The sequence below is a fragment of the Eleginops maclovinus genome, chromosome 18 (genome assembly GCF_036324505.1).
Source record: "Eleginops maclovinus isolate JMC-PN-2008 ecotype Puerto Natales chromosome 18, JC_Emac_rtc_rv5, whole genome shotgun sequence".
Taxonomy (NCBI): Eukaryota; Metazoa; Chordata; class Actinopteri; order Perciformes; family Eleginopidae; genus Eleginops; species Eleginops maclovinus.
The window spans coordinates 18,041,379-18,063,293 of NC_086366.1; the positions used below are offsets into that span (position 1 = coordinate 18,041,379).

Here is a 21,915-nt window from a genome sequence, read left to right on the forward strand (position 1 = left end):
TTTGACTCCAGATGCATCAACAATTATCAAAAGACTCTAGATCTTTTTTCTTTCAATTTTTACAGCCAGTGACAAACGTTGTAACTAAAAATAATTTCAAAGGTTTTCTGGCAGCTGCATTGTTAAAAGTTTTAAATTAAGTCAATATGTTTAAGGTACAAGAATAAAATAACAAAGTGTGACATCTTACAGGAGATAGAGCTTACCTGCACTCATGCTGACATCCTGTCCCTTGCTTGTTATTTATCAGGAGTGGTTTCTGGGTAAGCCCCTGCATGACAAGGAGTCGACTATCATACATCACTACGCGTTTGCAGAGAATCCCTCCATGTTTAAATATCCCGACTTTGTTGCTGCTTGGGCCTTAAGCACCCCCCTTTTTGTTCGGTGAGTACGGGCAGTAAATCTGATTGCATCTATGAAATTGAGTCATTATGTTATCATTGAAGTAACATTTTTTGTGGAGTTTTCTATTTATGTCATATATCAACCAGAAATCTGTGATTTGTTATTTTAGGCTCGCAGACAAAGTGAGAAATGAACCACTTAAATCTGACTTCACCATTGACCTGAAACATGAGGTGAGATAACATGCACTTTACACGGTTATATACCTGTTGTGTCTGCTAGAGTGAAGATGAGACTGCTGGTTTTTAGCCATATTCTCACAAATTTCTCTTTTCTCACACTCAAGCCAGTGCCAACCTACTATAATTTATTTACACAAAAAGAGCAAGGCATGAAATCCATCTAACCTTGAAGTAAAATCTCATTTCTTTGGAGAATTGTCATGGTGCAGCATCGAGGTTCTTATTTTTATCACTGAAATTCAGTCGGGTAGGCCTAGGGATTTCGTTGAGTAAACACAGCATTGGACTTATCAGGCTCAGTTGGTAAAAGGTTATTCAGTAAGAGACGGCATGATCTCAGTCCTAAGATCCAATTACAATACGATATGTTATTTATATGTGTGCTTTCTTAAAGGATGCTGAGTTTTCAAATGGTATCAAGGGACTTTAAGTTGTTTTAAAATATTATTAAATAGCTTGAAACACCACAGTATACACATCACAAACATGCAACTGCAACCTCAGTACAAAATAAGGTTACTTGTATGCTGCCAAATACAGACAAATATGGCATGCATCCTGAATGTCATTCCAGTTCACTGTCAGTAGATTAGCTGCAGGCTGTACGTCGGCAAAACATCAGTTTTTAGTTTCTGTAGTTCCTATTCTGTGAGACGGTTCCTTGTTCAGGCAGCACTGATGCCACTGTCTTCATTACATATTCTTTCACTGTAACGCCTGCGTCGTCCCCTGTAGAAAAGTTAAACTATATCCTACATTTTACTCTGCTCTTCATCAGAAAGAGGTACTGTGATATTTAACAGCTCTCAAATTCTCCCTTTTGGTCTATCTTTTGAAAGCTGTCTTAAATGTTACATTTGATGTGAGAACAAATGCATCTTGTCTTCTGCTATCAAATGTGATTTGTTTATTACAGGTTGCCTTGTATATCTGGGACAATGGCAACGGTCCACATCTCACTGCCGTTCCTGAGCTGTGCACTGAGCCGGAGGGCTCTCCCAAGACCCAACACTGTGCCACGTCTCTGAGCACCGTGCCTCCTCTGTGTGTGAGTACAAGCTCTGTGTGCACATCAATTAGGTTGTCCTCAATTCCCTGGAAATGGTAAGAGAACAAAATTAAACAACATAAAACCGAGGACACTTATAGTGATATGTTGGCGGATCTCTGATGCTGACAATATTCTGCCTTTTTGCGCCTACTACAACATCGAATCAGCACCAATATTTCACAGTGCAGCTGTCAACGTTACTGCCTTTATTCTCCATTCAGTAGAACATTGTAAATTAACCTAAAAAGACAGGAAGTTTGCTGACTAAATTAGATTTAGTCATCCACCAAAAATGACATCCTCCCCTGTTGCTTAGCAACATCCTTTTGTGTCCTTTAATTTTTTTTTACCATAACCTTGACCACTTAATGTGGTCATGGTTATCCGTCTCCACCTCGGACTTGAATTCTTATTCTAACATTAAACGTTGTTTAAACACATTTTTGGCTTTCCCTCTTCTTAGATTCCGCCTTGCATTATATCTTTTCCAAGCAAATGGAAATTCACATGTAGAGCCGCGGTGTGAGCCGATGACTAATTCAATTCTCTAAAATTATTCTTCTCCTTTATCCTCTTTATCTGTTTTTTGGCCCTTTTTCACACATAGTCATCACATTTTTCATACATGAGCACATGTTAAGTGGTGAATATAAAATAACACGTCTAAGGGATCAGCTGGTTGTGTGTCTCTTTATAGAAATGCAAAATATTTAGTTGAAGTGTTATTTAAATGAAACAAAATATAGCAGCGATAGTGTCAGAAACTGGTGCTATACTGCACTTTAATAGGTCATTAAATAGGATCATCTTTTTTAGTTTAATATAAACTTTATTACAAAAATAGCTATGCTCTTTAAAAAAATGATGGTATCTGTAGGTTCTTTTAAACAATATCATACAGAGAACAGATATAACAGTGGGTTCCACGTGCAAAAGTAAAAAGTCTCGGGTCAGGCAGTTTCTTACTGTAGAATGATCCTGAAGGAAATAATTGGCAGTAGCTTGAGGCCTTACTTGATGTTGCGTTGCATCTGAGTGGGAGCCAGTGAGGCGAAATATATCATTATTGGCCCACACAGTAAGTAAGGCCGGTACTTACAGTGTCATGTAGAAAAAAATGTAAGTCCACTTTCATCAATATTGCCGGTGCACTTGCATTTATCGCATTTATTCCGTGTTATACTATATTATAATTCTGACCTGGTTTGTGTGTTGAGTTACAAAAAATGTCTTTCAACATGGTATGTGATATATTGTTAGTTTATTGTTTGCTCTTGCTGAAAGAACATTTGGTTTGTGAGCTGCGAAGACATGTCAGCCATTCTTCAGGCGGCAATTGCAAGCACACAAGAATAATCAATAATTTTGAGAGTAGCTTTGTTGACAGTTGGTGAGGTGAGTTGAATTTGGGATGTCAGTACAGCAGATATTTTCCACCATGACCTTATTTTGACAATTGAAATATTCAATGCTCTTCATTTAGGATTTAAGCCACATACTGCCTACTGCATGCATACTGTGCATTACGTGTTCAAAGGACTGATAAACGTTTGTTGTAATCCGAATAGTTATCCCTACATTATATTAATATAAATTATAAATCACTATATACAGTGGTATGCAAAAGTTTGGGCACCCCTTAGGAAAACCACTGCATCAGTTTGTCACTTGCTGAGCTTTTGAAGCAGCAACTTCATTTTAACATATGTTATACCTTATGGTAACAGAAACATCTCAGTAGTGAAATAACTTTTATTGGTCAAACAGAAACATGTTTATGTGCATTCAAACAAAAATAGGCATGTGCATAAATTTGGGCACCCCTAAGAAATAATTCCATTAATATTTAGTATTGCCTCCTTTTGCTGCAATAACGGCCTGTAGACGCCTCCTGTAGCCACAGACAAGTCCCTTAAGCCTGGCAGGTGGTATTTTGGCCCATTCTTCCACACAAAACGTCTCCAGTTCAGTCAGGTTTCTTGGCCTCCGTGCATGGACAGCCTTCTTCAAATAAATCCATACATTTTCAATGATGTTAAAGTCTGGGGACTGGGATGGCCATTCCAGAACATTGTACCTGTGCTTCTGCATGAATTCCTTGGTGGATTTTGATCGGTGCTTAGGATCATTGTCCTGCTGAAAAATCCAACCCCGGCGTAGCTTCAACTTTGTGACTGACTCTAGAACATTCTTGTCAAGAATCTCCTGGTACTGTAAGGAATTCATGTGGCCCTCAACTTTAACAAGTTTTCCAGTACCTGTGCTAGCCACACAGCCCCATAACATGATAGATCCTCCACCAAATTTTACAGTGGGCAACAAGTTCTTTTCATTGAATGCAGTGTGTTTTTTTCGCCATGCATACCTGTTCATGTTATGACCAAATAACTCAATCTTGGTCTCATCTGACCACAGTATTTTGTTCCAAAATGCTTCTGGCTTGTCCAGATGTGCTTTTGCATACCTCATGCGACTCTTCTTGTGATTAACACTCAGGAAAGGCTTTTTGCACATCACCCTTCCAATGAGCTCTTCCTGGTGCAAAGTACGCTGGATTGTGGAACGGTGAACAACTACACCATCAGCAGCCAGATGTTGTTGTAGTTCTCTGGAGGTGGTCTGTGGCTTCTCTGTGACCATTTTCACCATCCTTCGCCTGTGCCTTTCCCCTATTTTTGTCGGCCTACCACATCTTTCCTTCACACGGACTGTTCCTGTGGCCTTCCATTTCACAACTACGTTTCTGACTGTGGAGACAGACAGTTTAAACCTGTCAGATAATTTTTTGTACCCTTCTCCTAATTTATAATGTTGGATTATCTTAGCTTTCAGGTCAGTGGAGAGTTGTTTTGAGGTCCCCATCTTGCCACTCCCTAAGAAAGAACCTAGGCCAGGCACAGCCAGCTATTACCTATGTTAAATAGCCTTTTTCATGATTGGTTCCACCTGTCTGTGTAATTGAAGGTCTAATGAGCTAATCAAAGCAATTTTGTGCAGCAACCTGTCAGCTATAAATCCGTACAGGTGTTGAAATGAATGCTATTTATAAGGGTGCCCAAACTTTTGCACATCCCATTTTTTGCATTTTATTTTATTATAATAAAACTATGTAATGCTACCCTAAGAATTTTGGTCTGGAAAACACTAAAACGTCTACATCTTTGTAGGAAAACAAATGTTGTTGCTGTGATCTTCTATTATAAAGGAAAAGCAAATTGTCATGAAATCTCAGAGGGGTGCCCAAACTTTTGCATACCACTGTATAAAACTGCATTCATTTGACCAGACAAAGGGACAATACTTGAGCAGCCAGTGGAGAAAGATTAAGGTTACAGGTTTAATAAGTATTCAGGGAGAAATTTGGATCACACACAACAAGATTGGTCATAAAGTAATCTGCTATTGTTTTAAACATTCACAAGACAAATGGCCAAGTAGGGGCCCCTTCAGTACAAGAGTCAAGACCCTCCAGAGGAAATTTAGGGGGGCAAAGTACAACAATTAGAATATCTTGTCCTTTTTATTTTAGGAGAATAAACTTGTTGACGCATTACTGCCCTGTTATTTTTCAGGACAGTGGCTTTTTTGTATAAGACATGATGATCAAATGTGGCCTTTTTTGGGGTCTTGTGTCAACAAAGCTTTGCCTTTCTATCCGAAAATTATATAAAAAAAACAAAACATGATGTCCAGTATAGTCAAGTGTGTGTTCCAAAATGTGTGTACATAAACATGCAGAAAGTGTTGTCACCTGCACCTGTAACTCCCATCAGCTTTACGGAGCTTTACAGTCAGTTCCAGCTCATTGTTTGGCTGTCCAAACCCCAACTACACTGTTTTTGCTCCCTCTCACTGCTCTCATTGTGACAACAGCAGACAGACACAGTTAATGACTATCTGGAGAACATAGCAGAGCTTGGAATCAGCTAAAGAGCCAGATATTTCCCTCAGGAGTCATCAGAGGCGGGAAGAAAAGGAATTTGAGAGAGTGAATATTGGACTCCAGATAAAAGCTAATGGTGCTCTGTAGCTTCTACATGTGTAAGTAAGCAATTGTTTCCAAACAGTAGATAATGAAACCATTTAAAGTAATAGCTGCAGATTTTTGCACAATATCCTTCAAACTTTCAGATGAGTTCTATGCTCAAGCTTTATTAGAGGTTTACTTCATATCATGTCTACTGTTCTTTGAGATGCGATGGGATGTGCAGAAGCTGATGACGTCTTTAATGTAGCATACATTTGAATGCATTCTGTCTGAGGATTAAGTGTGTCTTTGTGTGAGTGTTTGAGCTTTTATTAAGGAAAAGTATTGCAGGTTCTTCCATGTTGGACTGCAAGTAATAACGAAGGGATCATAGATGTTACATTTTCAGTTTTATAATCCCTTTTATTTAATTTATCATATTTCCCAGGCTTGCATGTTACTCCTCTTTTCATCTCCAAGGCTATTACATTTCACACCTAATTCAGCATAAAGTCTTGAATTTTAACATAAACTGCAGTCTTATCAGCTGTTTGTCTTTTGTTTCAGAGGGAGAGCTGAAGAAATTCAGACAGCCAAATGACCTCAGACCATTTACTGAAATATCCAATTCTAATTTCACTTTGAAGATAAAAAACTGATACGACACACACAAAACTACATTTGAACAATGTTGCTGCATATAAAATAGATACTTTGTTCATCATATGTGCTGTTATGTTCATGTGAGATATTTCTCTGATTAATGTCTCCTATTTTCATCAAAGGGAGAGCCTGTAAATAAAGAAGATGTATTTGTTGCTGTGAAAACGTGTAGGAAGTTCCACAGTGAAAGAGGTAAGTCACACTCCCACGCTCACGAAATCTGATTCATAATTTACCTTTAAATGGCACATGCTTTTGACCTGTTGTTTCACTAAATGGATTAGCTTTGTGACATGTATGACTGAATAAGAGCTTTCCCTCATTGTCATAATTAAGCTCTAATTATTATACGATTAGTTCTGAAATAATTTAAAAGTAGGCCTATTTAGTGTAAGAGAAAAAAACCTTGAAGTTCATAATTATATGCACTTCTCGATGCTGAAAAATCATACGACAATCCTGCAGATGTTAAAAAGCAATTACTTCTGTTAAGCTGTTTATTTGCAAGCTCTGATGGCATAAAGCTATCTTCATTTAATCTTCGTATAACCTGATAAATATGTAGCAGGTTCAGTCAATAAATCAAATTGCGGATTAATTTCAGTATGAAAATTGTGCACTACATTCAAAGAATGGCACTTAAAAGTTATTGCACAAATTACCTTAATTACCATTTCATCTGGCAACCTGCCATTATCAGTTTCAAATGCAGATGGAAATAGATATTGGATTTTTATATCAAAGGTTACCTTAGATCAATAACAAATGGAAATGGAACAGCTTTTTGATAATAAAATGTCACTATCACAAAGTGTTAAGGCTTTTGTTTTTACTTCTGTAGTGATACAGTTATACAAAAACAATGATCCTCATCTTTTTATTTAGAGGACGTGGAAACATGCAGTCATTTATTAAGTTCATATGAAATAAGTCGAACAATCTGCTGCAGTTCCAGGGATCTCTCCTTTTCCTTTCATGGTTGTTCACAGAATGCATATAACTGTTGCAATATGAAAGATTCAACTTAAATAACTCATTTCAATTATTGGGTACCTTTTTTATACGACAACAAAATAGAGATAGGAAACATAGGTATCCCATTATTACTTCACTAACATTTTCACTAAATCACTGTTGTACCAGTTTTCTGATATACAGCTAAACTTATGTTGTGTTTTTTACCAATGGTAGACCATGCATGGGTTGTGTTTTGTTCTAAGACATGTAGGATGTATTTTGTCTGTTTTTTAAACCACTCTCTAGCATCTATTGACCTTCAGCATCTGACAAGCACGTCCTTTAATTTGAAGCTTGGTTTCCATAATTTAAATGTGCTTATATTAAACAGCAGTATGATAGTTGGAGCTCAATTGGACCTACTGAGCCTTGAGCGACAGGTAAGGTCAGCCAACTCAACTTTTTGGTTTGATTCTTTCATTATGAGGTATGCCACTCTAATTCACTTTTGTTGATTTGATTTATGAGAGATGAACACGGCCTGGAGCTGCTCCTGCACATCTCTGGTTATTCTTTTCCCACACTCGACAGCCCAGAAACTCATCACAAAACCTCGAGCACTCATCATTCAGATTCCAATCAAATCTTTGAGAAATTTTGATTCAAGAAGAAAAAAAAGGAACTGCTGGTCTTCTTGTGCTTTTTGTTGATTAAAATTTCTCAAATGAAAAACTGAATTATTGTTCTACAAATAATGACTCGTTCTGATATTTCATCTAAATTATCTTGAACATTAAAAGAGTTTAAAGGACTGTAGAAACAAAATTGTTGATGATCAATATTATGATTGTATCCCTAATAGAATAGGTATTTTGTTAAACAGACAACAAAAATAGGAATAACCATATATTGCGATACATATAAAATGCTTATTTGCTCATGGAAGTGAACACAGTCCAGAACCAGAGGTCTGCTTGTTGTGAAACTTTTTGAACAGTGAACAGTATTGATTATTCTCCCTGTTACTGTAGTTCCAGTGATAAAGAAGACCTGGGAAAAGGATGCCTTCTTTTTAGAGTACTACAGTGACCATGCTGATCCAGCCATACCAACCATTAATTTAGGAGTTCCAAACACAGAAAGAGGTAAGTGCTACTTTTTATTTTGTTGAATTAAGAAAAGATGAAGGCATTGTTGGAATATCTTTGGGTCAGTCTAGAGTTGAATCCCTTAATGATTAAAATGTGGCCTGCACTAATATATTAAATCTGGGTAGCTGTTGTCATAAGACCGTACCGAGCAACAGAATCAGCCAACGTGCTATGAGGTTCTCCCACACATACTGCCTAACAAGCTGCTTATGAGCAAGCAAGACAAATCTGAAACCAAATGAGGTCTTTCACAAACAGACACTGAAGCAATTGATTGAAACGCAAATAGCTATCTTCTTCTGCCATAGTTTTTTAGGATAATTTGTTTGACTATTTTTCTTGCACACAAAGGGCCCAATCCTCATGTGTTAACGAGACACTAACAATGCAACAGAGGCCAAATATTTAATTTCATAACAACATTGCAGGTTATTTAATTGTTTGTCTTGCACAAGATATTCACTAAAAACAACAAGGTTACCTTTTTGTTGCCCAACTCAACTTTTATAGTCAACATGCGAAAAGCAATCAGCAATAATGTTATTTAACTCAACAATTATTATGTCTGCAGACAAATAGTCAAAAAGAAAGTGGTCATCTATCTCAACTTCACCTAGCCCACACAACAAACAAAGATATCGACACAAAATTACAGATTGTTTAATTGTGTTTTCCAGAAGATTGCCTCATCTTTATAGTTTGAGGGGGCTTGCTTCTCCCACAATGAGTCAGTACATTACATGAAAGGATGGCAGTGGTAGGAAAGCAAGAGCAACTACCAGAGTGGTCAGTATCCTGGAACATGTTTCCTGTTGAGTGAAGAGAGCATCACTTACCTAACCGTTGAACATAAACTGAAGAGATGACTAAAGCAAACCAAAACTTGTGTCACCACGGTAACATATTGTGTTGTATTATATTGTGTTGTTATGTGCTTTACTGTACTGCTTACTGAGGCATTGTATTGATACCACCATGCAAAAACATGCCCAGGGACTACAGATATAAATGAGGTCATTAGCTAACCCTGGCATATTTACGTTGAGGTGGAAACTGAATGTTGATTAATGTGCACTGTCCCTGGTAAATAAATAAGTATGCTAAACTCCTTCAGCCTCAGTTGCAACAGCAGAAACAGGCCTTGGACATTGCTGCAGGGTCAGCTGAGCTACATAGAAAAATAAAATGTGTATTACTAAAGTTGAGATTTACCCAATTAGGTTAGGAGTCCTTAACCATGATTTTTTAATTGTTTTTCAGAATAATTTTGAGGTGATAAATGTGTCACAGCCTTCTGTTTGTTTTGAATGTGAGAAGCTTGTCGCCAACTGAGAGATATAAACTGCACATTTACTCACTACAAGATTGGCCAACATCCCCCGCTGATTTCAACAGACTGTAGAACTGTCAGTATTCGACAATATGCAGCTTGAGATGTTATTTTTCCTAAGCTTTGTTGGAAATCTGTCATCAGTAACTGCTGGGTCCATCTTTACTAACGTTGCAATATGTAGTGGTCATTGTTTGTAATAATAGTCGTTTTGCTACTAATTTCCATGCTATTTTGGCGAGAGTATGATGGTTGATCGACAACCCTCCTATTTTAGTATTAATTAGCAGCAAGCAGCTCTTAGCTAGCATAATGGCAGAGAACAGCTAGCCTGTCTAGGTAACACAATCTGCCCAAGACCTATCAAGCTCACTGGTTTTATGTGGGGGTTATCTGCTTGAAATTTTCTTGGCCAGGTGCAGTTATATCGTAGGTCTTGTCATCACCGTTTGGTTTCCAGGCCACAAGAGCAGACACCAGGAACCACAACATAAAAGTACAACTTGGCATTTATACCTGTTTTTAGTATATACAAAACAATCTCCTGGATGTACAGTAGGCTGTTTAACACACATCCTTTTAAAGTTCTCCCCCTGTTCAACGAACAAGCAAGAGAGCAGCGAGGTCAAAGAGCTAGAGTTGTGAATCAGAGAAAAAAAAAAACCAACATTATTTTCTTTGTTGGTTCAACTGTTGTTACGTTCCATAGCACAGTAAACACAACCAAAAAACGGGGAATGTACCAGATTTTGAATGATTGAGGCAAGTTCTTCTCTATCTTCTCTATTCCTTCAAATTTAGAGAATCTCATTTAACATTCTAGACAAGATCTCTATCATCAATATTGGAACTGCAGTTTGAAAAAGTATGTCAAATGATGCGCAAGCCCTCTTTGATGTTTTGATTTCATGTTATGGTGCAGACACCAAAAACATCTTGTAGGAACAAGCTGATGAAACCGTACGGAAGAAGTTTCTACATCAACCCAAAAGTACGTTGAAAACGGGTAGAAAACCAATAGTTTAGTGTTCCTTGCACCTGGCAACAATGCCCACTGTGTTCCCAGTGTAGGTGTCACAGGTATGGCTGAGAGCGGGGAACAGTCCCGGAAAACACAGCTCCAAGTCAGTCTGAGAGCCATCCTCCCTTGGGAGAAGCTTAACCCCAACAACATCCTTAAGCTTCTCCTGAGGGAGATGCTGGATGCTAGAGATGAATAATGTATGATAATCAGACACATGTACGAAAACATGTAATGGAGTGTCAGACCACTCAGAGCTATCCAGGGTCGTTTTTAAAGACAGTGGTAGCGCTCTGCCTCGGCAACCTCCTGATTCCCTGAGCCAGAACCCATTTGGGCTGAATTTATTTTACAGTCTGATGGCTGTCGGCACAAAACAGCACCTCAGACCTCTCATGTTGCACATAATGGGATGATGCATCTGCTGCTTTCAGCACACTGTGGGAGGTGTGAAGGGTTGTTCGTAAGAGTCTGGTTTAGTCTCCAGCCTTCCCTCAGTTACTGACTCCAGGCTGCTCAGTTCTTTAACAAGGAACTCCTTTGCATAGAGGCAGGGAAGGATGTAAACTGACATCAGCTGCTTTTAAAAAAGCAGGCTTATCTGCTGCAAAGCTGAGACTCGTCAAGAATGAAAGTGGACCTTATCTTGTAAAGTTACTCTGTTATCTGTCCAATTTGTTGTTGATACGCAACCCCCATACTTGAGGACCGCCTTGTCTCCCCCACCTCTTCGTCGGGGATAGTGACAGGTCCCAGCGGCTTCTTGCTTTGTAACAAATTCTCTAGCATCTACTTTGCCTTCCTGACACTGAAGTGCAGATAGTTCTTGCACCAACTGTCAAAGCGCTCCGATCACTACTGCACCCTCGCCACCAAGAAAGTTTGATCAGGTTTCTGAAGATGATTTTCACCCCGTCTGCTACAATCTGATTTAAAACCTTAATGTTGTTGGTTTGTGAAGAGCATTAGGGTGGATTGTGCAGTTTGTTCAGCCTAGTCCTTGTGCTTTTCTCTTCTTATCTGCTGAGAATTGCCCCTCTGTAAATGCACATGTATTTTGTTTACATCATTGCAGCCACCACTACATCCTGACCTCACTGATGCATCTCATCATAACTGCACAACAACTTGAGATGGCATACCTAGTTTAAATTTGTAAATAATAAAAGGGAAGGTCACAGTACAATCCCCTAGGCTACCACAGTGCCACTCTTCATAATGCATCCATGATGTGTAATAGTTTTGAGTTGGGTCAAGTTTGGCTGAAACCTGCATGCTCTCTTTTCTTTTTCAATACTTACTATTATTTTTGTTTTATTGACTCATTGATTGGTCATATTGTAAATGATTGCATTATACTGATTGGTGTTTATAAAGTCTACTTTGGCTTCATTTACATTTATAACAGGCTTTGAAATGATTTCAAAACCACTACTGCTACTAATATTAATATTATCTACTATTATAATAGACCCCAGGACAACATTGCTGTCTGACACCCTAACAAAAAACATTGTTCTATGATATGATGTATAGCTATGAAAACCACCAAATCTTCCCATTTTACGAGGTGGCTTTATGGCGACTGTTACATTTGATTTTTCTTGCAAAATCAACCTATTAACTGACTCATTGTTGCAGCTCTAGGTGATAAATGGGTTAACTGTCATCGGTTAATTACACTAAGTAAAGCAACATCATTATTGCAGTGTATTATGTTATGTTCATGATGTTCTCCCTTCATGCAACAGATACTCTGATCAAGGCAAGAAATGCTGTTTGCTCCCATTCACATTTTGCATACTTCCAAACAGGCAGATGGTAATGCCATGTCAAAAACAATCAAGTTTATGTTGTCTGACTTCTCAAACCTGCTTATTTGCATAACTGGACAGGTTACCTTACTCAGGGTGCCAAGAGTTTAATGGCTTACTCCAGAAAACACTGAAAAATGATTCCAGTATGTTCTGAAGCCAGAGTTTGATAAGTCTTTCTCATAGATCATTTTGGAGAAAGTGCCTTTAGTTTTGTCTTGCTCTGCATGCCAGCATTTCTTTTTTTGAGACAACAATTAAGTCTTGGAAGTTTGGCAGCAATCCACTGTCCATCATCAAGGCAGAGGGATTTTCTGTAGTTTGGTTAGCAGCCAAATACTTAAGCTACTCTCTGTTTGGTAACCATGCATACTGTCAATCAAACAGAGCACTTAAAATGCAATTTACATCCCAAAATACAAACAGTAGGGTACCTTTACAGTGGTTGAAGACAGATGTCTAAAGAAAAGGAGATTTTAAGATGAATTGCTCTTGATTGAACAGCAACATGACAATGGAAAATGAAACAAATATCACACTGTGTCTTTAAAATAATATGCAATGCAGTCAGTCACGTGGGGATATAATGTAAGCCCCAGGCAGAGCGTTAATCGGATAAGCCCGTATAAAATGATATGATAGAGGTCAAATGAAACATATGCAGACGATTCTGAATCCATTATCAGACTAAAATTGATTCAAAGTCAGGACATACATTATTTATCTCTTTTATTGACCTATTTTTATAAAGATAGATAGATGGAAACTATGCATTACATCAAGAAAACTTACCTAAAGGCTGCACCTAAACCTTCAAATACATTATCTTGGTGGTCTCTGAAAAGAAGCATTCACCCAATTTGAAACTCTCTTGGTAATCATGCTGCAAACTGTGATCATAAGGAAATTTGTAGTCTGTTAAAAACTGAAAAGCCTTTCAGTATAAATACAGTATTGAAAGTCGAAAGGTGATTTCCACAGAGGTAACAAGTTTTTGATAGTATAGCGAGTGGGAGGGTGATGTAAAACCTTGAAATTGGAAGGCAAACTTTAAAAACTGAAACTATTCATAGTCAAGTCTATGCAGCAGTATGTTAGGGTCTCTCTTTTGAGGTGACATTCAAATGATAGAAAGTGCATGACACATGAACATGGAACCTGTTGCCATGGCCCTTATTGCCAATCACTAACCTCCTCCAACTAGAAATAAGATTACCATGCTTGTCTGGAGATCTGCCTTAAAACTGCATTTTTTGATTTTATTCCTGTCAGCAGTTCAAGGTGTCTTTGCTTATTCTATATTGAGATTCGAGAAAAAAATAACGCAGTGGGTGCCTTATAAATAAAACAGTAAGACCTCAGTATTCTTTGTGACGCTTGCCACCAGGGATTTTCATGTCTCAGCTCTGAGTCCTGATGGCGTGCAGGTATTTGATGAGTATATTTCTTTGGGTTCCTTGTATTTGTTGTCTACTATCACATCACTTTTTTTATTTCCAGGAGTTGGCAGAACATTTTGTTCCACCTGGCAGACATGTCAAATACGCCAGACTAAAAATATGATCTTCTTTGTCCATCATGCCAAACATACCTTATCATTATATCTTTAGAATGCCAGATTATAGGCAGCGGCTTTCTGCCTGCACTCTAAGCTCGAGACGACGTGTCCTTGCATTGAGAAGACTTCCTTTTAATGCTGCATGATAGGCATCTTACAAAGGTGAATGTGTGACACTTCTTTGATCACTGAAGTGTCTGCTGTGTCCGCCTAAAGCCCTGTATTCTTTTGAGGTGTCCTTGAGTAAAATACCACTTATTCAAACTTTTTGTGATTTTTGGTGCTGTTCTGCACCCTTGGTAGGTTTGGATGCTATAATCTCACATGTTCTTCATATTAAGATAAGTTGTGTCTTCTAACAAAATGTTGCAATATTTCTATTATTGTTTAAAAAAAACATATTATAATGATTATTTTGTCAGTGAGAGGACGATAGCAACACTACACAGGCAGAATTCCCACATTAGGTATTCATGCTGAAAAATTAATTCACTTTTTAAACTAAACAGAGCTGTGTCCATTAAGAGAAGACATTTAGTGAAGTGTTTTTGTAGTTATTAGTTGTGACTCTTAGTATGCCTGACTCCTTTCAAATTGTTTCTTTCTGTTTTTGTTCATGCAGTCTTGTATGTGAATGTAAATTCACATACCTACCGTGACAGGGTCATTTATCTTTGTATACCAGCATACAGCACATGGTCAATATGTGATTAAGTCGTACAGGCCAGTTTATTGATAGCATGTTTCTGTTTGCAGGCCACTGTGGGAAAACGTTTGCAATTCTTCAAAGATTTCTGACCAGCTCTGTCCCAAACACCAAGTGGCTCCTTGTTGTTGACGACGACACACTTATCAGGTATATTTTCATGTTTCAGAAATAGGTTTTCAATCCGGTGTTTCTTCCCTTTTTTCAACTGGGACACAGTGTCTCATTCTTTAAATGCCATGCTTTTCATTTTTCTCGACGTTTGAGTGACATGTATTCATTATAACAGATTCTGCTCACAGCCATGAAAAGGCTTGCACAGCGAAAGAGAGAAATGCTGGAAATGAAGTCATTTAGGGAAAATGAGTTCCAGTGATATTACCATCCTGTTGAACATCTGAAAAGCTCAGAGCATAAATTCAGGTCCATCTGGCTTCACTTATATCCGTCAGCTTGCCCTTTATGTGGAAGCCTCTGGATGTGTTATAGTTCCTGAGGGAAGGCAGTCATTTCAGCTTTTAAATGGACAGTTTCTTATGTTTGTGCTTGCAGACATGTGTGCGTATAATGATTATTAGTGTGCGATGAGTTTGATCTGTTCTTCCTGTAGCCTCTCCAGACTGCAAGTCTTGCTGAGCTGTTACGACCCATCTGAACCAGTGTGTCTGGGGGAGAGGTACGGCTACGGCCTGAGCCAAGGTGGCTACAGCTACATCACAGGAGGTGGAGGGTGAGTTTCATATCTCGGACGCTCTGGGAATAATGATGAAAGATACAGATGCAACAGAGAGAATATAAAATATATAATGGAAAACCTGTAATCTGTAGTTTACAGATACATCATTTAAATTCAGTTTAAAGCTGTGCTGCTCCCTGAAGGGAAATTGTGGTTTGCAGGCTGCATTGCCGTCAAGATACTCAATAAAAATAAATCACCACAAGACGCAGTAAACAGACGGTCAGTTTATAAGACAGGAGGGGGCCATTATTTCATATTCACACTACGGTATACAACTATATGGTTACTGCAAGAAAATATACAGCAAAAAAATCCAAATTCTTAAAGATACATATTTCCTTATAACGTGCAAGAAAAAGTGGACAATAAGCAGAAGTTATACGGCAGCTGTCAGTGCTGGAGCGAAGTTCTCCAACAGATAAATCAGGAGATTTGAGTGAGCAGTGTGAGAAAATCTATTATGAGATACTTCAGTTGCTGTGACACTTAACAGCACTGCAACTGCCAGTTTTTCTCAAAAGTGATATCTTCTAATAACTGTTTTGAGTGGCAATGAGCAGTTTTATTTTGGCAACTCGAGATTTGTTTCTTCATATATAATTGCGTCTCTTTTCAAAGAGATGTCGCATCCTTGTTGTGCAGCCACATCTCCCTCGCGGCTTGTTTTTCAGTTTAACTCACAATGCTGCCGCCCTCTCACCGGCTGAATAAAATAAGCCTAAGATGACAGCTGAAAGACATCCTTATTATTTTCCGGTCATGTCAAACAATGATATCAAACTGATCATTTCAGTTAAATTGGCTGATTTTAGCTGCGTTCAGTATGAGTTCTCTCTGATGTCCGTCTCTGTGCGGCTGCAGTATGGTGTTCAGCAGGGAGGCTGTGGTCCGACTTCTTAACAGCGGCTGCAAGTGCTACAGCAATGATGCGCCGGATGACATGGTGCTGGGAATGTGCCTGAATGCCATTGGACTGCCTGTCACCCACAGTGCACTTTTCCACCAGGTTGTATTCACAATCTTTCAAAACATTCTTTGTGTCCCTGTCTGTGTATTTGTACCTAAGGTGGTCATACTGATGTTTTTTCCCCTCTTTTTTAAAAAAGAAATGCCATCCCAATATTGTTTTATGCTAAAAGTTACTGGAAAAAGTTTTTCGGCTTGGTAAAAATACAACTCTTATTGGTAGTCGGCAACACAACTGGCCAATTTCTGTTATCAAAGGCTTTGCATACCGCCACAGGTGTTTTCAGTTTTGTTGGCTGATTTTGACCTCTGCTCATGATTCGCATAGATCATGTCTCAGTTCTTATGAGTCGAGGATATCAGGAATTTCTGAGAGCAAACTGAAGAAATGCTGTATGTAAGGCAGTATGATGTCACATTCACGTCACATGGGGCTGATGGGAAGACTTACATGTGTATAGCTTGTCACATCACTAGACAACTCATATGTGTGCAGAATTGGTTTTGTAAAGGTTAATGATATTTTGCAATGACATTTAGGCCCTATATAAATGATATAAAAGTCTAATTACAATTACAATGGATCTGAATGGGCATCCATGTTCCACCTTTAGAGGCTGTTTTATCAAGTCGAAGTCATAGTAGGAAAAGCATGTGTTACTCAATTCATTAACAAGACAGTAAGTCGTGACAGTGAGCCAGCATGCATACAGTAATACCAGGACTCTAAAACTGAAGCATCTAACTGTCTTCAGCGATAGTTCATTTAATAAATTCAACATTTGTGCTTTTCTACTGACATGTCAACATGCCTTCTGTTAAAAAGTGAGAAGTGTGTCAACTAATAGACATCCAAAGTGCTCTGTAGCACTTTGAGATTGCTGAAATGTATTATTATTATTATTATTATTATTATTATTATTATTATTATTATTATTATTATTATTATTATTATTATTATCCATACCACTCACTGTCTTGATTGGAGTGCTAATTAGCCGAAATGACTGAAATGAGTTTGGCAAAGCAATATATTGATTTAACCCCAAATTATAGGTCACTCTGTCAATGAATCAGACTATAAAATTAAGAAACCATTCATTCTTGTTTGAATCATTTATGTAAACAATAGTTTCCAACGCTCAGTTTTCAGTATGCACTATCTGTTTCAACATAATGTTTCATGCCTTCATTCTTGTTGCCTGCAGCACTTGCTCACAGTCCCTTGTGGCTGCTTCCAGATATAAATTACTGTACTCAATCTTACCTTTCAGGCACGCCCAGAGGACTACGCCAGAGACTTCTTAGCTCACCAGGTGCCCATCTCTTTCCATAAACACTGGAACATCGACCCCATTGCTGTTTTCAACAAATGGCTGAAGGATGACTTGAGGACAAAAGCTTCAGATGGACTTAATAAAAGCACTAAGACAGAGTTATAAACATTTTAAGCACACTGTGTGTGTGTGTGTGTGTGTGTGTGTGTGTGTGTGTGTGTGTGTGTGTGTGTGTGTGTGTGTGTGTGTGTGTGTGTGTGTGTGTGTGTGTGTGTGTGTGTGTGTGTGTGTGTGTGTGTGTGTGTGTGTGTGTGTGTGTGTGTGTGTGTGTGTGTGTGTGTGTGTGTGTGTGGGGGTCATGGAGCTGAAATATTGTCCTTCACAGATGTAAATGTTTTTGTATTGTTAATGTTGAACTGTTAAGAGGGACCATATCAGTGTGTGTCCATGACTAAATCTGAGAGTGTCTTCATGACTGAGTTGCATGTTGTTTTGGAAATATGCATACACAATATGTGTATATTTATATCGTATGAATAATCTGAACCCTACAGAGATCTTCTCTGGGAGATACTGTCTTTAAAAAGTATCACTAATGCTGTACAATGTGCTCTATTTTGACATAAAAGTATAAATATTTCAGAAATGTGTGTTTTTGTTTTCATTGGAGGCTTAAAATATGTTTTAGTTTAAACCAGTAAGTAACTAATAACAACTAAATTATACTACTGAAAGTTATGTATAATGTATGTTAAAGGTGAATTAAGACTAAGACAGTAAAGACTTGCTGTTGTGGTGCAGTTTAAGGCATTAAAGCTCTCTAAAGTAAGCTGAAGGTTTATAATTACTCCCTTATTAAAAGGGTCCAACTGCTGTTTAGGCAAATAACCGTCTTAACTCTACATTACTTTTGTTTTTACTTACTGACTTGATTCACCTAAACACCCTCATTACATTGTTAGCCAAGACCATCTGTTTCTCAATGTGAAGCCAGTTGCAGGAACAAAAAAGGAGCATGAATTTCATAGACATATTTGTTCGTAAAATATTGGCTGGTATCCTGCAGAATGAGGTAGAAATTAGTTTTATCAACATCTATGAACATTTTTCATTACAACCTTTTTTCTCACAAAATGATTTGTCTAATAAAATGAATTGGCAGACCCAATGATTTGCTGACCATTAAAGGTCGTTGAGCCTCAGTTGAAGAATTAAACCTTCCTCCTGGCTGCTTTCCATCCTAAAAGAATAATTTGCAGCTGTAATACTTCATTCGGAAAGAGAGGGAGCCGGCTGCGGCTTCGTGGTGGCAAAAGCATTAGAAAGACCAGATTTTTATGAATTGCTTGATATCAATTACACTGCACTAATTAAATTTGTAAAATGCCATTACTGTCAGTCCATAGAAGACCTACTGTAATACAGAAAATGTCCCTCTACTCTGTTAGTAATGTGGTGCTAAATTTACACTGTCCTAATAGCACAGAAGGCCAGCTCCAGTTCATGAAAAGTATCTTAGCCTCAGGCATTTGAGCAGTGCAGTAAGTCAAGGAGACATCTGCTCACACACCTATGAATTGTAGCCTATTGCAGGAAACATAGTTAAATTCCTTGAGGGACTCACGCACACATTGAGAGATGAGGGAAATCCTCTCCTTAATTCTGACCAGGTCCACACAACATGATTGCTTCGCCAATTTTTATAGTGTGTCAGCAACAACTTCTGAGTCGGGTTAGACTTTGATGTTGAATTTAATGCTTTAATCTTCGTCCAAAAAAAGTCAAACAGGGAGATGAGTGTAGTTCTGTATTTCTTCCAAAACACATTGTCTATTTTTTGTTCAGCACAGTATCTGAGTTTTTAGATAAACTGAGCTAATTGAGCTATTATTATTTTATTTTATTTTCCTATAAAGGTGTAAGTGCTGGTTCAGACCCCTGTCACATTAAGGGTTGTAACTTGATGCGGAAATACTGAACTCATTAATTATTATTTATTTTACGTCCTTGCCTAAACATCAGCAATGCAGATTTGAATAGATTTGATGATCATTTCAGTCACTAAGAAACATTTTTGCCTTTTGTGCTTCAAAAACACCACATATGCCTGCCTTAATTTAAGTAATGTGAGCTACAAAATTGCTCTGTGAATTTGTGTAACTATGTTTATTTTGTGCTTATTGTCCTCATTTGTATCCTCATACAGTAATTCCCACTGTTCATCCAGTTTGGGTTTATTGTGAATGACATCTTGCCTTGAAAAAAGATTATCAAAAGTTGTTCAAGAACCAGTACAATAAGGAGAGTGGGCAGACTTGGTAATTGTCTCCAAGGCTTTACCTGACAAATTTCCTCCTGCATTTGCATAAGATTTAAAGTTTTTTTTTCGTTCAAATTCCCAAAAGAAAAAACATTTTCCAACTATGTCTTGTTTTATGCAGATCGTTTTTTTTGTTTTGCTTGTTCAATATCTGCGTCTGAGATACTTTCTCTCACTAAGCCCCCTTAAAACTTTGGACTAGCCCTTTAGAATTATGTGACTTATGTTGGACAGCAGCTGAAAAGGTTTTTTGTACATACTATTTACACTGAGTCCTTCCTGTGAAACAGATAATTACATTAAACATTAACTATAAAGAAAGTTTAGGTTCTTATTATTTTAGATGTGTGCTTTCATCTTTGTGAGATTTGGGGTTCAAATGGCCGGATTAATATTCACAAAGCTTTTTGTAAATGAAAGAATGTGTGAGCCATGGAGAGATCGGCTGGATAGAACTTTGAAGATTTTGAATTTTCAGTTATATCTGTTTGAACTTGAGTGTGTTTTCCTCTGAGTATTCACTGTGACCAGCAGGGTCTCCATAAGGGAGTAGATGAGAAAAACTGCCACAGTGTCTGTCATTTCAAATCACTGTCAAAGTTGGCTCAGTTGACGCTTTTATCATCACTCTGTGACCTCACTTGTTGCCAATCTGTTTTCCATCGCTGCAGGGAACAGTGACTGCAAGATTTCTCTTATATTTAGTGAAAAATATATATACTTTATATATACAGTATTAGATTTATATAAATACATTATACACTAACGCTTTATTCACTGACATTCCCAAAAACACATAATTGAGCCAAATGAAGAGAGACAGGATTTGATGAGCCTTATTTATCACACTGCTAACATTGTTAACAGCTTAATATCAATGGACATTTTAACTGATACTATCCAATCAAGTTAGAAACTGATTTTGAACATTATGCATGCAAAAGGAGTTCACCAGCAGGAGCCACCTCTTTGCTTGTCTATTTGCATCAAGTGAATCATGGTAATGAATGCCAACAAGGCTGTCCAGTAAAGTATTTTCATGTAAATGTATAATTCCAAGGTGTCCTTTAAGGTTAATATAATTGCGCTTGCACAATTTCACCTAACGGAAGAAACTCTGTGCCGAATTGTTATACGGGGCTTGAGAGGGCTCTCTTTTAAAGAGGCAGAGTGGTTTACACAGAGGGTGATAAACGTGTGCAGATGTACCAGTAAGTGGGCGGGTTGCAATAAAAGCCGGGCCAAGGACAAGTGTTCAAGGTCAGATAGCTACAAGTTCTTAACCACCGCTTACACAAGATTAATTTTATAGTGAGTTCAATATTAAATTATATATAGTGCTGTCATAGTGTCACACTGACAGAAAATAAGATCCTGAGATTCCTGCATTGTCACTCTCTTTTTCCAAAAGAAAATTACATTGGATCAAATATATTTTATTCTGGTTGGCAGGGAAATTGTCTTGAACATGGAAGTTGCAGCAGCCACGACATGAAAAAAGCAGTTCCAGATGGAAAATAAAATATCATATATATCATATAAAAACTACAATTAATGACATACACCACGGGGAAAAATGGGGTCCAATTACTGTACGCTCAGCATAAATAAATAATAAGAACTGAGGAAAGCATACTATAGGGATGTGAAGCAGCATGTGAGGCGGTATGTGAGTTTGTGCTGTGGGGACCCAGACTATCCTTCTGAGTTAATCAGTTTTATTGGCAGGGGAACAACAGACTCTGTGTATCTGCAGAGGCTGCATGCGACACTGTATCACCCGCCTGATGGGGAGAGAGGGTATT

The 21,915-nt window shown here is 38.0% G+C and overlaps 1 protein-coding gene across 4 annotated transcripts in view; it reads left to right on the forward strand.

Annotated features, from left to right (window-relative positions):
- Positions 1–20,333, forward strand: part of b3glcta (beta 3-glucosyltransferase a) — a 51,898-nt gene extending 31,565 nt beyond the window's left edge. For 2 of the 4 annotated variants that reach the window (XM_063907556.1, XM_063907558.1), the window contains 9 exons: positions 251–387; positions 518–581; positions 1,507–1,638; positions 6,394–6,463; positions 8,260–8,373; positions 14,859–14,958; positions 15,419–15,538; positions 16,409–16,553; positions 17,788–18,995. In XM_063907556.1, coding sequence (XP_063763626.1) covers positions 251–387; positions 518–581; positions 1,507–1,638; positions 6,394–6,463; positions 8,260–8,373; positions 14,859–14,958; positions 15,419–15,538; positions 16,409–16,553; positions 17,788–17,955 — 1,050 coding nt within the window. In that variant the 3' untranslated portion in view covers positions 17,956–18,995. Of the gene's footprint in view, positions 1–250; positions 388–517; positions 582–1,506; positions 1,639–6,393; positions 6,464–8,259; positions 8,374–14,858; positions 14,959–15,418; positions 15,539–16,408; positions 16,554–17,787 lie in introns of all 4 variants that reach the window. The other 2 variants (XM_063907557.1, XM_063907559.1) reach the window with 2 other exon arrangements.
- Positions 20,334–21,915: the final 1,582 nt, after the last annotated feature.